Here is a 17,737-nt window from a genome sequence, read left to right on the forward strand (position 1 = left end):
CGGTGGCTCTGATCCCAGCTCCAGGCAGTCTGACACCTATAGGCAGTGTCTATAGGCACTACTCACAGGTGCACATAGCCACATTACATAATTAACAATAAAGCTTTGGAAAGAAAACTAGTGGAGGCTAAGGAGACATTAAGGAGGAGGAGGGGAGGGAGAAGGGTCTCTGAAGCTCCTTCGTTGAGAAACAGTGTGACAGCCAAGATAACCCCTACCCCCAAGAAGTGAAGTGTGTGTAATCTATTAGATGAAGCCCTCGAGTGAGAGTAACTGATAAGTCAGGTCTGTAATGGAGCCCTCAGGGTGTGAGGACAAGAGGTCATGCACATCATAGTCCATTGGTTCAGGAGGGACCCCAGCCTAAAGGACAGAAGACAGAGCCTTTCAGTGCAGGGCAGTGCATCAGAGGAGTGTCTGCCCAGGGCTGAGACAAACGGAGAAGCCTGGAGTCATGACCACCCTGACTCAGCAAAAAGGGGAAGTCTTCCTGTGAGCCTCAGGGCAGTTTGGTTCAAAGTTAAGAGTATGCCAGGCTCACATGCACACCCCCTGGCCTTGCCCATCTTCTGAGTTGCAGGAGAGCTGAGTCTTTTGTGAGGATCCTAAGGTAGAAGCAAGCTGAGTGTGAGAGAGCTCACTGTAACCCCACGGCTCAGGGTCATCCTCAGCTACCGTGGTTGTAGGCTAGCCTAGACCACATGTCTTAAAACAGCCAAAACAAAAGCAAGGGCCAGTGACAACAGGTAAAGGTGCTTGCCACCAAGTCTTACAACCTGCGCTAACCCTGGCTGGTCGGAGAGAGCCAATGCTAGCAAGTTGACCTCTGACCTCCATGTATGCACACACACTGAATAAACGCATAAATACCATGCAAAGAGTAGAAACGTGAGTGTTTTGGGATGTGTTTCAAGCATGGTTCCTATTCACTTCTTTTTAGCATCTTCTCTTGTTTTACTGACTGAACCAGATCAAGGAATTTGCCTTTCTGTCTTTCCTATCTCCTTTGTCTTCTCATTTTATTTATGAGGCTGCTCAGGCCGTGAATCAAAGGTTTGGTTTAAAATCTAAAGCTTTTCTTCTTCTTTTGTTTTTCCAAATGTTCATATGTATGTATATGAGGTTCCCCATCCTGACCATGGGTACACACAGAGGTCAGCCAGCGACCTGCATTAGTCAGTTTCATCCTCTGCTGGGTGGGTTCCAGGGATCCCACCTAGGTGGTCAGACTTGGCCGCAAGCGCCCTTACTTGCTGCACCATCTTGCTCATAGTTTGAAACATGTAGTGATACCTATTCGACATGCAGTCTTTCAAACCAAATTATCTTTCCTAAAATTAGAATGACAGTGGCTTTTATTCTCTGAGGCAGGTGTCTGGCTAGGCAGCCCAGGCAGGTCTGGAATCTCTCTCTCTCCTGCCTCAGCCTGCCAAGCTCTGGGCTTGTAGGTGCACACTGCCCATCTGCCTTAAATTAATAATTGTTCAAGAGGTTTGTTTGAGAATTCAATGGGATAATCTTTGCCTGGATCCAGTAAATGTTTAGATTGCCTTCCATTAGGCATGTTATAGAAGATAAATCAGTAGATGCTATCTCTTCATTATATTGATTTCCTCTTTCCTTTCATTGCCAGTCTGGTAAAAATTTTTTTTCTTTTATATTCCCTGTAAATTAACGTGCATTTTAGCCTCATTAGGCTTGAATGGGGCCTTCATTTGTGAGCCTGAGACTCTCAGCTCTCATTATCTGCCTGCTTGTTGGTAAAAATGCACTTCACGTTACAAACATCTGCCACATTGAAACTCGAAGCATGGAACACATTTGTAAGGAATCCTGTGTTTGTGTTCTCTTCTGAGCCCAGGAAGTGCCTGGTAACCGCTTGTTGTCAGTGACTTTGTTTAAAGCCACCCTCTGTTGGCCCTGAAACTGTTGACAGGGCTCAACGGTGGTTGAGGACATGCAGCAAAGCTCCCCTCTCTGCCCACGGGCAGGGGCAGAGGCAGGGGCAGGGGCAGGGGCAGGGGCAGGGGGTTGCCAAGTACTTGAGTCTCTAGTGTTTATCAGTTTTCATGTTGCTGCATCCATATACTGCTTGAGGAGACTCTGTAGTCTGTCATCAAGGGGAAGACGTGATAGTGGGAGACAGGGCCTGCCTCTTTACATCCAATTGGATCAGTAAGTGGAAGCATAAATAGTAGCAGTCTGATGGCTTTCTCCTTTGTTCCATTTTTACTGAACCTTAATTTATTTTTATTTATTTATTTTGAGAAAGGATCCTACCGTGTAACCCTGTCTGGTCTAGAGTATGCTATGTAGGCCAGGCTAGATCTAAACTCACAGAGCTTGTCTCTGCCTTCAGAGTGCTTGAATGAAAGGTGTGTGTGTGTGTGTGTGTGTGTGTGTGTGTGTGTGCGCGCGCGCACATGTGTGAGCATGTGATTCATCTGGAACTGTTCCCATTCAAAAGGAAAACGGAGCCTAAAAATGGGGCCCGTTAAAGTTGTGTGCAGTAGCCAGCTTGAGAGCGTCAGGCAGCTTACGCTCTGAGGGTTAAGAGAGGTCACTTGAGTAAAGCTCTTATGAAGTCGAGCTGTAGAGAATCAGAAGTGCAAGTAGCACATGGCCAAAACATGTTTTTCTACACATGCATATGACATGAACAGAGCACAGAAGCCAGTTGTAGCGAATAATTTGTGTAACTCACTCCTATCCGCTCCTGGCTTGGGTACGAAACATGTTCCAAGAACAATTCCATGTTTTTAAAGAAACTGAGGACACAAGACTCTGGTCTTATTTTCTTCTTGTTTTCTCATGAGCACTCCGAATTCCCGTCACGTGACTGCATCCTTGGACTGTGCTCCAACAGTAAGGCAAAGTGTTGCGAGTCCTTTTCTCCTATATGTGACTTGGGGATCAAACTTGGGTCATCAGGCGTGGTGACAAAGCACTCTGACCTGCTGAGCCATCCTGGTGCCTCCCTTTTTCCTTTTTAGTTTGGGTCTTCAGCCCACGGGATGGTTCCTCCTCCGTTAACCCTTTACAGCAAGACCTTCACAGACACATCAGGCTCTGTCTTGGAGATGGTTATAAACCCAGCCAAGCTGAAACAGTGCTTAACTCCTGTTTAACAGTTCATAGTCCTCAGAGAGTAGACAGTTCAGGACTGGGCTGATGCTCTCCGGTGCAGCACTTGCCTACCACACATGAAGCGCTGGCCATCCCCAGCACTGCATAAGCCAGGATTGGTGGTACACGCATGAGAGAGAGGCTGGAGGGTTGGCAGTTTAATGTCATCCTTCACTCCATAGTGAAATGGAGGCCAGCCTGGGCTACACAAGACAAACAGAAGGTTTTAATGAACTTCGGCATATAGTCCATCTTCCCAGTGAGTCAGTCCCCTTTAGCATCTCATGATTTGTTATTGCTGAATAATAAAATATTAAACTATCTCCCTCAATCAAAGTTATGAATATAAGATCTTATCTGAGACCTCTGTGCTTCAGGGAACTTTTAAATATTAACAAGAAGTTCCTTTGAGATAGCTTTTCCACACAGTTGCGTAACTCAGCTCTCATAGGCAGCTTTGGAATCTGATGACCTGTCTGTAAGCCACCGCTGCCGCCGCCTCCTCCTCCTCCTCCTTTTCTTCTTCTTCTCCCTTCTTCTTCCTTCTTTCTTCTTACTTCTTCTTTTACACTTGGGTTAGTAATTAGCACAGTTTTCCAACTTGATTTTCCTAATGGTGTCTTGAACTGTGTTACTTGCGTGTTAAAATCCACTGAAGCTCAGCCTAATGGATTCTTTAAATCCCCAAGCAAACAGAGGCCATTTCACCACTTATTCTAAGGAAGTGGGGCTGTGGGTGGTTAATATTCAGAGAAGGCTTTCTGGGTGCAGTGTCCGTAGTACTGCGAACAGCCATCTGTGGTGGCTGTCATCTGCACTGAGGGTTTGTAGAGCTCAGGCCAAGTCCCAGCTCTGCCATCTGTAGGGGCGGGTCGCCTAAGGCTCGTTTGTAGAATCAGCTTTTCTTTTTAATATAATGCAATTCTGCCTCTTACACAGCATGCGGTGTCTCTGTGTACATACATGAGCAGTGTCTCTGTAGTGTCTGTATGTGTGGTGTCTGTGTGTATAGTATCTATATGTCTGTGGGGTGTATGTGTAGTGTTTCTCTGTAGTGCATATTGTCTCTCGAGTGTGTGTGTGTGTGTGTGTGTGTGTGTGTGTAGCATTCGTCTGTCTGAAATCTATGTATGTGTTTGTGGCATGTATGTCTGTGTGTCTGTATCAAGGAGGGGACTTGTAAGCAGCAGGCTTGCCTTTCTGTTTCGATTGCTGCCTGTGTCTAGAAGATGGTAGCTAGCTGCCGAGGCAGTCCAGTGCTGAGCTGGTCATGGTGGCCGTGGCTGTAATCCCAGCTCTCAGGAGGTGGAATCGGCACCAGGAGCTCAAGCTCGGCAGGATACAGGATACAGGCTGACTTTAGGGCCAGCCTGGGATGTATGAAACATCTCAGAACCAAAACAACAGGGTTGCTCTGGAGAGGTCCGAAGAGACACCTTATTTGAGAAAGAATCGTTTCCCACTGCACTTGCCCAGTAGAGGGCCGAGGAGATTGGGGGCTGGGGAGGTATGTCTGGGTTCACAGATAAGGAGGAAGAATTAGAAGCCAATGTATGGTACTACAGTTGTTTTAAAGAAGTAGGAATTTCCATATTGATAAAATAATTAAGGCTTGCACGTCAGTCCGCAAATGCTTCTCCTTGGTGTGATATTCTATTTATTTTTAATTCTTTTATTTTTTATATAATGAATATAAATATATTATTTTCCCTTCCATTTTGTCCCCACAGGCTCTCACATATACCCTTCCTTGCCCACTTTCAATTCATGGCCTTTTTTTTCATTAAGTGTTGTTGTATGAATATAATACACATATATTCCTAAATACGACCTGCTCAGTGTATATAATATGTAATACTTTATAAATTCACACTCAGTGGGGCTAGAGAGATGGCTCAGCAGATAAGCGCCACATAGACACACTGTGTCAGAAAAACTCGCTCTCTCGTTATAGAATTCCAGTGGGATCTGTATCAGTTACTCCCCTCCCAGCTGTGAGAAAATGCCTACAAAAGCAATGTCTGTGGGCAGGCATGGCGGGCGGCAGGAGCGTGAGATGGATGCTGGTGCGCCTGTTTTATTTGGTCCAGGACCCTAGCCCACATTCAGTGTGCGTCTCACCTCACTTAACCCTTTCTGGAGACATTCTCACCGATGTGCCCAGTGGTTTGTCTCCTACGTGATGTCAAATCCCGTCAAGTCGATAATGAAATGTGACCACCACAAGCTGTCCCCCCCAGAGACAGGTCCGTAACTAACAGTCTTTGATGCTGTCCTTCCCTCAGGGTGTGACCTACTGTGGGGAGAGTGCAGCCAGCAGCCTCACCATGGCCAATGTCCCTTGGCATGAGGAAGTGGTGCGGTTTGTCCGTGAGCTGGTCGATCTGCTTCCCGACTATGAAGTTGCGTGTGAACACGAGCACTCCAACTGCCTCCTGATCGGACACAAGAAGGTGAGATGTGTGCTGTGCCCCCCACTTCTCTCTCACCTTTCTTCTCTTTCTTCTTTGTGCCCCGCACTTGATCACAGGGGATGTCCGCTTGTCCACTGTCTTTCCTAACATGAGTGTTAAGAAAGCCCAGAACAACACAGAGAGCACTATTCCATTGTTTGAGTTTTTAAAGATTTTGTTTAGAGATTCTTGTTTAAAGAATTGCTTTTATTTTTAATCATGTTTGCATATGCCAGTGTGCACGCATATGAGTGCAGTACCCTTGGAGGCCAGAGAGGGTGACATATCTCCATCTGGGCCCACAACTGGATGAGTCACCTTAAGCCAGCAAGTTTAGAGACATCAAACACAAAATAATCTGGGGCCAGAGAGATGGCTCAGATGTAAAGGCACTTGCCACCAGGCTGGGCCAGCTGACTCTGGGGACCCAGAGGGCGTTGGGAGAGAATTGACCTCTGCAAGCTATTCTGTGACCTCCATTCGTGCGTACCCTCTCCTCCCAAATGAATACATGTAATAAAGATTTTCAAAACATAACAAAATTCATTAAAATAACCTAGGTATCAGGTTTGGGTTGTGAGCTGAGCCTGTAGCTAATATGTCATCATGTGTAGATTTCTTTGGATCGTTTATAATAATTGACTTGTGCTGTCAGTCATTTGGTTTATGGGATTTTCTCTGTGTGAAAGGTGAGAAAATAGCCAGATGAGGTTGTTTGAGTATTTTCCTTGTGGCAGGTACTCTGGCCTCTGTGGCTGGTCCTGTCTAGAGCCGCCTGGCTATTTAGTCAGGGCCGAACCTCAGCACAGTGTGTCTGTCATAAGACCATACGTGACCTTTTGAGTGTGTTCATAATTCTGCATAGATTTACCTCTTTCCTTCCTGTGGGGTATGAGGAGTCCCTGAAGTCAGATGACCTCATGTCTCAGGACACTTACCCTGGCATCTTAGATCTGAGGCTTCGTTTCCCTGTTGACACAGCTGTCTTCCGGTGCAGTTTGTGTCAGACGTGCTAAGCGCTGCCCTTTTAGCTTCTGACTTTTGCATAAAACAGTTTGACTTTTCTGAGCTACCTTTATCTCAGCTTGTCTTGAGAAGTTCAGTTTGATCCTTGAGGCATTAATTTCAGAGTTACCCATATTCTGGATGGAATCTTGCTTTCTCCATACCCCAAATTAATTTGTGTTAGGTATCTAATCTGCAAGCGTGACTATATTAAAGTTGGGGCTTCTAAGGATTGGTTGAAGTCCTGAGAACAGGCCTGATCTGTTTGGATTCGCATCCTCACAGGAGACACTGAATAGCCCGTGCACAGGGAAGAGAGCCCGTGTTAAGCCACGGAGTCGACATTCTTTGCCAGCCAGGAAGACCAGACTTGCAGGAACCTGGCTTTGGCCTTCATTTCTGTTCCTGAGCAGCCCAAGACTGAGGTGCCTTGTCACAGTGACCTGAGCCTAATGTGCATCCATGTCGCCTGCAGAAGCTTAGCCCTCCAGTTTTGTCCTCAGACCAGGAATCAGAATTGTCATTGGACACTTTAGCTTCACATGGCCCCGTGTGTGCAAGTGGTTTCTTCCATTCTGGACTAGGGTACAGACTGTTAGCATAGCTCCCAGTGCCCAAGTTTGCAGTTTGCCTCTGGGATTGCAGATAAGGTGCCTTGCATATGGGTTATTGTGTTTTGTGAGTGTGTGTGTGTGTGTGTGTGTGTGTGGTGGCTCAACTCTGATTTTTTTTTTTAATGTAGGCTGGACTAAAAATTAGGTTTATGGTTCTAATCCAGTGGTTCTCAACATTCTTACTGCTGTGATCTTTAATCCAGTTCCTCCTGGTGTGGTGACCCCCAGCCATGAACTTATTCTCATTGCTACTTCATAACTGTAGTTTTGCTATTGTAATGAATTGTAATGTAAGTATCTGGTGTGCTGGATGTCTACTTTGTGATCCCAGTGACTCACAGGTTGAGAACTGCTGTCTAATCTCAGCAGATCCTTTTGTCTTTCTGAAACTATCTATGACAAGGAATTCTTTTTTTTTTTTTTTTTTTCTTTAGTTTTTCGAGACAGGGTTTTTCTGCGTAGCCCTGGCTGTCCTGGAACTCACTCTGTAGACCAGGCTGGCCTTGAACTCAGAAATCCTCCTGCCTGTGCCTCCCAAGTGCTGGGATTAAAGGCGTGCGCCACCACGCTTGGCTTGACAAGGAATTCTTTACTTCTTATTTTTTTGTTTGCTTTAAAAAAAAAAAAAGATTTATTCTTAATTATGCATACATATGTGTGAGTGTGTGAGTGTGAGTGCAGGTGCCAGTGGAGACCCAGAGGCATCGGGTCCCGTGAAGCTGCAGTTACAAAGAAAGGCTTGTGAGCTCCTCCACGTAGGTGCTGGGAACCAAACTTGGGCCTTCTGCAAGAGGAGCAAATGCCGTAAAGGACTGAGCCATCTCTCCAGCTGCACCCCTCCCTCCTGTTTTTGGAGACAGGGTCTCACGTAGGCCAGGCAAGCCTCAAATTGGAATTCAGTATTTAGCGGAGGTTGACTTTGAACTCGAACTCTTCCTGCCTCTACCTCCTGAGTGCTGGGATTACACGTGTGCACCGTCGTGCCTGGCTAGAAAGAGCTACCTGCCTGCCGCAGGCCTGAAGAACCCTGTGTACAGTGTGTCTTGGAAGGGCATGAGGATAGGGGGTTAGGTCTCTGCCTGTATGATGCAGGAAGCCCTGGGGCAGCGTCCCAAAGAATGGACCTCAGACAGGGAGGCCTCATACTTCATCCACAGACTAATTACGCTTTTATATACATTTGGCCCTGTCTAGTAGAAAGCTCTTAGGTGACATAAACCACAAGCCATTTAAATTCAGCAAGTATTATCCTGACTCCAGGAAACTCTGTTTTTCATTTTTAATACCTTTTCTTAACTGTAACTGGAAACTGTTGTTTCAATTGGTTCATAGAATTAGACTTTTGTGGTTACTTTTTTCAAAGATATTTTTGAAAATTTTTGGGTGTGTGTGTGTGTGCATGTACCTGATAGCATGAAAGCAAGGACCCTCAGAGATCAGAAGAGGGTGTTAGATCCCCCAGAACTAGAATCATAGGTGGTTGTGAGCCATCCAATATGGGCCCTGGGACCTGAACTTGTATCCTCTGCATGAGCTGTGAGTGGTCTTAACCATTTAGCTGCATCTGAGCCCTGCTTTTATTTTGAGACAGGCTCTCACTCTGTAGCCCAGGCTGCCCTTGAACTCCCTCCTGCCTCAGTCTTCCTAGTGCTGGGACAGAAACACTAGTCTATTTACAAGTCACCCATCAACATTAGCTTTGCATAAATGAATGCCAGCAAGAGGCTTTGAATGCAATGCCCTCGCCACAAAGTGAGTTCCCCCACTACCTTCTCCTTGGTGGCTTCTCTGTTCTCTTCATCCCGGCCATTATTCCACAGTGACTTTTGAGAAGCAATTTACTTAAGAGAGTACAAATTGGATTATTCCCCATTATTGAATTGAAATTCTTAACGAGGCTTTCTGCTAATGAGATATTGTATGCACGTTAGGATGCAAAGGCTAGCTTGAGTCATTTAGCAGCTCAGAATTAGAAGCCATTGATTGAGGCTTTATTCAAGCAAAGTTTAGCAATAGAAAGACCTCCACACATCCATGCTGCCAACAAAGCCAGGAGAACACACACGAGATAGAAAGCAACCACAGCAGGAAGAGGTGGAGGCAGCTTGACCAGATGTGTCTGCAGGTGTCTGCAGTCACTTCACTCCAGGAAAACTCAGCTGCCAGTTTTAGGGAGTAGCCTCCTTCCCTTTTCCAGAAATGTAGCTCAGGTTGCCTCCAACTCCCTCGCACTGATACACATTTTCTTTCTTTCTTTTTTAAGGGCTTTAATTTTTTTGTTCTTTTATTTTTTTTGAAATTGTAATTAACACCCCCCCACACACACACACACATAAACCCCTCCTTGCAGTCTTTCAAATTCATGGCCTCTTTTTTCATTAATTGTTACATGCCTATACATATATGACATGAATGTATGTATTCCTAAATAGAACCTGCTCTGGCCTCGGATCTTTCTGCCTCAGTCTCCCAGGGTCTGAGTCTCCAGGCCTGGGCCACTCTGCCTAGTTCAGGAAGTGTTCTTTGTTAACAGATGTGCCTGCCATGCGTGGTTTGGAGCAGTCTTCAGGGCCACAAACATACCAAAAACATGTGAAAGTTTAACATGATAGGAAAACCAGGCTTATTAGCAATTTAAAACATTTTTTTTTTCTTTTTTGTGCAAGAATCACATGTAGCTCAGCCTGGCCTTGAACTTGCTCTGTAGTCCAGGTTGACCTTGAACTTCTGATCATCCTGATTCTAGTTCACAAATGCTGGGATTACTGGTGTTTACCACCATGTCCAGTTTGTGCAATGCTGGGAGCAGAACCCATGTTTGGAGAGGCCTCTACCAACAGATCCACATTCTTGACCCTTTCACTAGGGGCTTTTTGACGTTTGTTTTGATCCTTAAAAAAAACACTTATTTATATTTATGTATGCTGCATGGTGGCCTTGACCATGTTGGGCCTTGAATATCCTGGAGCTAGAGTTCTAGGCATTTGGCTATTTGGAGTTCTAGGCATATAGGCCATTGTGAGCTGCCCTGTATGGGCGATGGGAAGGAACTCTGGCCTTCTGGGAGAGCAATGCATGCTCTTGACTGCTGAGCCATTTCTCCAGTCCCAACCCAGTGCTGTGTGTTTTACTCGGGGCCTCTATTGCTATGATGAAATACCACAACCAAAAAAAACTTGGGGAGGGAAGGATTTATTTCAGTTTATGCTTGTAGTCAGTCCATTACTGAAGGAAGTCAGGGCAGGATCTCAAGTCAGGAATCTGAAAACAGGAGCTGAAGCAGGGGCCATGGAGGGGTGCTGCTTACTGGCTTGCTCCGCCTGCTCTCTTACACCATCCAGACCACCAGCCCAGAGATGGCCCCATTCACGGGAGCTGGGCCCTCCTGCACCAGTCATCAATTAAGTAAATGTACCACAGGCTGGTCTGGTGGTGGCATTTTCTCAGTTGAGATTTCCTCTTCCAAAATGATTCTAGGTTGTGCCAAGTTGCCATAAAACTAGCCAGTGCAGCTGGTGTGGTCCAGATGGGACTAGAACTTTATTCTTTATACACAGTTTTACATCTGACCTGACAACTTTTCTTTGCAGTTTAAGATCGATGGAGAATGGTGGACATGGATCAATTACAGCCGCTTCCAAGAGCTCGTTCTGCAGTACGAAGAAAGTGGAGGCTCCAAGACGTTCAGCTCAAGGGATTACATGGCCAGAACCCCACAGTGGGCACTGTTTGGTGCCAGGGAAAGAGGCTTTGATCCCAAGGACACGAGATACCAGAGGAAGAACAAAACGAAGGACATTTCCGGATGTTGAGCTTATCTGAGTTAAGGATCTCCAAAGACAAAAGCTACATGGCCCCGGCAGGTCCTTGGCTGCCATCACTGTCCACGGGGTAACAGTTCACAGCCGTACTTCATGGTCTGACACCAGCAGGCAGCCATGCTGCCCACACGGCATCCACAGGTCGACGCTGCTTACCAGAACTCAGGCCCTTTAATGAGTCAGTTTCTGAGACAGTGAAGATGACAGTCACCTCTGAATTTTTATAGTTTGGATTTTATTTTAGTAATTTTCCTAAGTGCTATCCCTGAGTGTTACACAGGGAATAAACACTGCCGCCACCTCCTTCTGAGCTACTGACTCTTTCCTTACCTTCCTCTCTCTTCTTTAGATCTGCTCTGCTTAGGTGGTACAGGCTGGCATTCCCTCATGACAATGCTCCTGCCTCAGCCTGCTGAGAGCTGGGATTACAGGCCAGCATCTCCAGGCAGGCTCTCTGAGCTATTGGCTCTTTGTAGAGTGATCACTTAGTATATTTAGCTTAGAGTGCCCTGGGCTAAACCCTTCTACCTATCCAAGGTAAGACCTCTGTTTAGAGTCAGACCTGAAAAGGATTGTTCAGTTTTCAAAGGTGTGTGTGTGTGTTCACATGTGCACACGCAAATGAGTGTCATGTTTATGGAGGCCAGCATAGGGTGTCATATCCCCTGGAGCTGGAGTTACAGGTAGACACATGGACATAAATAAATGGTTCAGCTGCTGAAGGTGACATGTTCCCATGCTTGCTGACCCGAGTCTGATCATGGCAGAACACGACTGTCCTGCAAGCTGTCTTCTGAGCTTGTTCTTGTGCAATGCTCGGTCACACAACAGCACACATGTGCAAATACATGAAGTAGATATAATTGACCGTGCTGGGGGCTTGCATTTAGGTTGCTCCAAGTGATATGTTCCACCACGGAACAGGTTACATACATTTTTTTTTTTTTCCGAAACAGGGTTTTTCTGTATAGTCCTGGCTGTCCTAGAACTCACTTTGTAGACCAGGCTGGCCTCAAACTTAGAAATCTGCCTGCCTCTGCCTCCTAAGTGCTGGGATTAAAGGCGTGCGCCACCACTGCCTGGCTGTTACATGCATTTTTATAGTCATAGAACAAAAGTGGTGCCATGCATCAGTGCATTCAAGGTTACGCTGGAAGGGACAACAGGTTAGACTGACACCAGAGTGGGTGTGTCTTCCCAGAATTTACACACGGTGCTCAGTGTTAGGTTTGGGAGAAGGCAGGCAAGCCCTAACCTGGATATGTTTTGAGGATTTCTATCGGGAATGTTAGGTAAGAGACCAAAGTTAAGGTCATTGGCTATTAAGGGGGCTGGAGAGAGCACAAGAGGGTTTTTAATGTGCACCGACCCACACTTCCTGCATGCTTTTCAGCCGAGGTCAAGCTCTCTGCAGGATCTCAGGCATCTGTGTGTTAGCTTCAGACAGCATCAGTTCACTATACATGTGTGTATTTGTGTGTTGTATATACTCGTGGGTATGCAGGTGTGCTCACCTGTGCACATGCAGGGTACAGAACAGGGCTGCTCTGCTACTTTTAATATTATTCCTTTGAAACAGTGTCCCTTACTGACCCCAGAGCAAGGCTGGTGTCCAGCAAGCCCCAATGAGTCCTTAGCGCCACTCCCATCCCCAGCAGCGGGGGTTACAGGCACATATGTCTGCTCTCGGCTTTTTATCTGGCTTCTGGGCATTCAAACTTGTGTCCCCATGCCGTGTGACAAGTGCTTTTGCCCATGGAGCCACCACCCAGGATGTCCCTCAGACTGTGGCAGTCTTCTTCTGCCTCCTGGGGGCTGGGATTACTGATACAAGCTACCATATTTTGCATTCCCTCAAACTATTAAATACACACAGTCTATAACGCTAATAAGGAAATAGGGCTAGAGAAATGGCTTATGACCAAAAGCGTTTGATGGTCTTGGAGGGAACCCCAAGTTCAGTTCCCAGCACCCATGCAGGCCACCTGTGACTGCATATAACTCAAGCTCCAGGGAATCTTTTGGCTTCTGTAAGCACCTGTATACACACACACACACACACACACACACACACACACACACACACACACACACAGAGTTTTAAAAATCTTAGAGAATGGGGAGAAAAAAAAATCCCAAACATTGTTCACTTCAGAATAGTATATATCCAAGGGTCTGTCGTAGAACCCAGGAAGGTGAGGGAGAGCTAAGGCTCTCTTCCTTTTCCTTCTTCCCTTCCTCCACCCCCCCCCCCCGCCCCATTGTTGTTGAAGCAAAGCTGTAGTCTGTTAAGAAAAGGTTTGGGGTGGAGGTGCCTCATTTGGTACAGTGCCAAATAGTGGGACCTGAGTTTAAACCCTTAGCACTCAGTTCTCCCTTTCATCCCAACAAGGCTGCCCTCCAACTCCCTTCATAGCCTAGACAATGATTTCTTGAAAGAATGGCATACATTTTATATGTGTTGTGGTGTTCTATGTACCTCATAGTCTTTGTTATTTCACATTTTCACCAAACACTGACTTTGTTTTAATTCTACCGGGGATCTGTTGTTAACTCTGTAACATGGAAGAACAGTCCTCACACTTCTGATGATGGCATCTGTGGGAGACAGGCAGACTCCCAGAGATGAATAGTGAATGTCAGACAGTGCCTGATGAGTGTTGCCAAGGAGGCAGGGTCAGCAGGTACCCAGAGACACTTCCTGGTGGCCGCAGGGCAGCCCCTGGAAAATGTGTGTGCCATGATATAGCTATAACCTAATGGAAGAATCCTGATTCTAGAGAAGGAGAGAAGACTGTGGTAGAATGGCTTGGGTCCACCCATGTACCTAGAGCTGAGAGATGACATAGAATGTGCAGGAAAGGGGGCTGTGGAGATGACCCAGTGAGTAAAAGAGCTTGCCTTGAAAGCATAGGACCTGAGTTCAATTCCCAGCACCCACATAAAAAGCTGGGCGTGGTTGTGCACCCACCTTTTGGCCTGTGCAACCCTGATGCTATAGGAGGCTACCCAGAGCTTGACGGCTGCCCGCCTCGCCATATTGGTTACTTTTTGATTGTTCCTGATAAAACACTGTGACCTATACCCATACTTTCCTAATTGTATATTTAATCCAATGACAGAAATATTTATTAAGTTAACTACATTTCAACAGAGAGAAAAAAAACCCAAAAAACAAAACAACAACAACAACAACAAAAAACACTGTGACCAAGGCAACTCAGAGATGGAAGGGCTTATTTGGGCTTCTGGTCATGGTGGCAGAGCATGACCTCATCAGGCATGGCAGCTGGAGCTCCACGTAAAGAGAGTAAACTCGAGATGGCCCAAGACTTTTCATCTCCAAATGTGTCCTCTCCAGCAAGGCTATACCACCACCTCCTCAAGCAGCACAAAGCATAGATATAGAAATACATACAGACAGAATGAAATACACCCATAAACATAAAGATTAAACAAACACCTTCCCAAACAGCTATCCCCACTGGGAATAAGGGTTTAAATGACCTGAGGAACAATGTCTAAGGGGATACGGTGGGGAGTGATAGAGGCTACTCAGAGTCTTTGACCTTTGTACACATGAATATGGGTGCCTCACACACATGCACACTCAGAGATGGAGGAGGAGAAGAAACAGCCAGTCAAGCCTAGAGAGTAATGGTTGATTCAGGGAGGTGGAGGCCAGGCCTGGGCCCTAGGAACAATTATGCAAAAGAACAACTTGATCTGATTTGCATTTTAATAAGATCACTGGAGCTGCAGGCTTTAAAATGGCTTGGAGAGGCCAAGAGGGAAAGACATGAGTTGGTAAGCATTTTCATAGACCAATCTAGAAGTAATGCCCTCTCCCCCACCTCCGGGTTGTGCCCATGTTGGTGTGTGTGTGTGTGTGGTGACATTTGCACAAGTGGGTTGTAAAGCTGTGGGTGGATTCAAGCGAGATCTATGACCTAATGCTTAATGGATGCAGCTACAGACTGGTCAGATGGGGTGGGGAGTTCAGTGTTGGCTCACCATGCCCTGCCCTGGGGATTGAATAGACAGTGGTAGCAGGTAGAGGGCACTCAAGGGTGAAGGTTAAGAGGACCCTCAGAAAGGTCTAGAGAGAGCCTCCAGGGAGGCAGAAATGCATCAATCATCACAGTGGGTGGGAGATACCGTTCAAACCTAGGGAAGGGACTCAGCAGTTACGAGCCCAAACTGCTCTTGGAAAGGACCCACTTCTGCTAGCTCACAGTCACCTACCTGCAGCTCCAGCTCTAGAGAACCCAGGGTCCTCTTCTCAACTCCACAGCAACTGCACTCAGTCGCACAGACACACATGGTTAAAAATAAATGCTAAAACACAAAAGAGGAAGGTTGACGTCCCCCAAGCAGATAGTGTAACATGACAGCAGAGATACCAGGTCCTGAGGAGGAGCAGTGTAGGAAATGGGGTTACCAGGAAACAAGAGCAAACAGATACACGCTGTAGCTGCTGAAGCTCAGCAAAGAGGGCGTTGGGTCTATGTGAAGTACCACAAGGACACTTGTGTGTGAGTGTGTGGAGGCTAGGGGACAACCTCAGCTGCTGTTCCTCAGGTGCCTTCTACCACTGAGCCACAACCTCACCTGGAGAATTCCAGACAACTGCTCTATCATTGAGCCATGCCCCCAGCCCCTCATTGGGGGATTCTAGGCAAGGTCGCTACCACTGAGCCACGCCCCCAGCCCCTCATTGGGGGATTCTAGGCAAGGTCGCTACCACAGCCACGCCCACAGCCCCTCATTGGGAGATTCTAGGCAGGTGCTCTACCACTGAGCCACGCCCCCAGCCCCTCACTGGGGGATTCTAGGCAGAGGCTCTACTACTGAGCCACGCCCCCAGCCCCTCCCTGGGGGATTCTAGGCAGGAGCTCTACCACTGAGCCACGCCCCCAGCCCCTCACTGGGGGATTCTAGGCAGAGGCGCTACTACTGAGCCACACCCCCAATCCCTCCCTGAGGGATTCTAGGCAAGTGCTTTCTCATGGACCAGCTGTCTCTCCCAGCTCTCCCAGGACCCCTTTCTCAGCCCAACCCAGTGACTGAACCTATTTCCCATTTCTCAGTCTTTTGTCCTGGGGGAGAGGGTGGAGGTGACAGTCTGTTCTTGTCACTGGCCTGTCTGGGTCTGTCTGTGGCTAATGCAGAGTGTGGACCATTAGACAGTCCTTCGTGGCTCTTTTTTAAAAAGCCTATTATTTTAATTTCCAAACCTTTTAGGGGAGGCAGAACATCAGCTACAACCTCACGCTCAGTCTGCCTCCTGATTATGACAATTTATGACTCAGAGTCACAAACTGACCATTCCTTTGGCTACCACATCCTGTCCCACTCTGCTCTGTGTCCCCTCCAAAAGACTCAGCCTGTTGTCCCCAGGGGACAGGAAATGCTGATGTAATGGCTTTTATTACTGATATTGCCCTGGTAGTTGGGGGTGCCAAGGTTGTCTGCAGTCCTGGGGAGGGAGATGAAGAGAAGAACTGGACCTTCTTTAGAGCTACACCACATCCCAGTGTGCTCATTTCCATGGGCTCTGTTTACCTGAGCTAATGTGTTTATTTAACTTGGTGGGGAAATCAGAATATACCTTTCCCATTACCACATCATTCAAACACATCTAGACATAAAATAGAGGGTGTGCTTACAGCACTTAAACACTGTATCTCATTAAGGAACTGCTTTCTCAGTCTAATGGCAACACAACACCCAGACCATGAACTCTCATGTGGTGAGGAGGGTGTGGGTAGCCTTGTGCCCAACAGCTGGGGGCAGAGGCAAATGTCTGCCTCTCCACGATCACCAGTTCCACCATCACCCTCCAGGGAAAAAGCTTTCAGATTCCCCATGAGCCCTGATGCCATGTCTCACATGCTTAGATGGCTTCCATAGCAACTGGAAATGTCTCTTAACTAAAGGAAACTCATTTTTGGACTGCTTTTGGGGGTCCTGGGGTCAGAACCCAGAGCCTTGTACACTAGACATAACACGGTGTTGCAGTTTATTGGTTTGAAATCTTTGCCTCCTGCATGAGTCAGCGTTCTGTTACTGTAACAAATACCTGGCTACAAATAGTTTATAAAGAGGAAAGGTTCATTTGGGCTCACAGTTTTGGTGGTCTCGGTCCTTGATCATTTAACAGTAGCCCCATGTGTGTAGGACCTGTGATGAAGTAGAACATTATGGCAGAAGGGCAAGATGTAGCAAAACCAGACCCTAGTGTTGGGCCAGGCAGCAAAGAGAGAAAGAGGAGGAGATGGGGTGCCATTATTTCCATAAGAATAGAGTCTCCAATGGCTTTTCTCTAGCTCAGTAGTTCTCAATCTTCCTAGCACTGTGACCCTTGTGTTGTGACCCTCAACCATAAAATTATTTTTTGTTGCTACTTCATAATTGTAATTTTGCTACTGTTATGAATCATGATGTAAATGTTGGTGTTTTCTTCTGGACTTAGGCGCCCTCCATGAGAAGATCATTTGCTCCTCTAAGGGGTCGGGACCCATAGATTGAGAACCACTGCTCTAGGCACCACCTCTTTAAGTTTCCACCACTTTCCAATAGTGCCAGGTTAAAGATTAAGACTTGGGGGCTGCCGGGTGGTGGTGGCACACACCTTTAATCCCAGCACTCAGGAGGCAGAGGCAGGCGGATTTCTGAGTTCGAGGCCAGCCTGGTCTACAAAGTGAGTTCCAGGACA

At 46.8% G+C, this 17,737-nt stretch overlaps 1 protein-coding gene across 3 annotated transcripts in view; it reads left to right on the top strand.

Moving 5' to 3' along the window:
* LOC110294411 (S-adenosyl-L-methionine-dependent tRNA 4-demethylwyosine synthase) overlaps nucleotides 1–11,329 on the top strand; it is an 87,253-nt gene extending 75,924 nt beyond the window's left edge. For all 3 annotated transcript variants that reach the window (XM_029477996.1, XM_021162632.1, XM_021162631.1), the window contains exons 15-16: nucleotides 5,412–5,579; nucleotides 10,789–11,329. In XM_029477996.1, coding sequence (XP_029333856.1) covers nucleotides 5,412–5,579; nucleotides 10,789–11,010 — 390 coding nt within the window. In that variant the 3' untranslated portion in view covers nucleotides 11,011–11,329. The remainder of the gene's footprint in view (nucleotides 1–5,411; nucleotides 5,580–10,788) is intronic.
* Nucleotides 11,330–17,737: the final 6,408 nt, after the last annotated feature.

This window comes from Mus caroli, chromosome 5 (assembly GCF_900094665.2).
Source record: "Mus caroli chromosome 5, CAROLI_EIJ_v1.1, whole genome shotgun sequence".
In the NCBI taxonomy this organism is placed as follows: domain Eukaryota; kingdom Metazoa; phylum Chordata; class Mammalia; order Rodentia; family Muridae; genus Mus; species Mus caroli.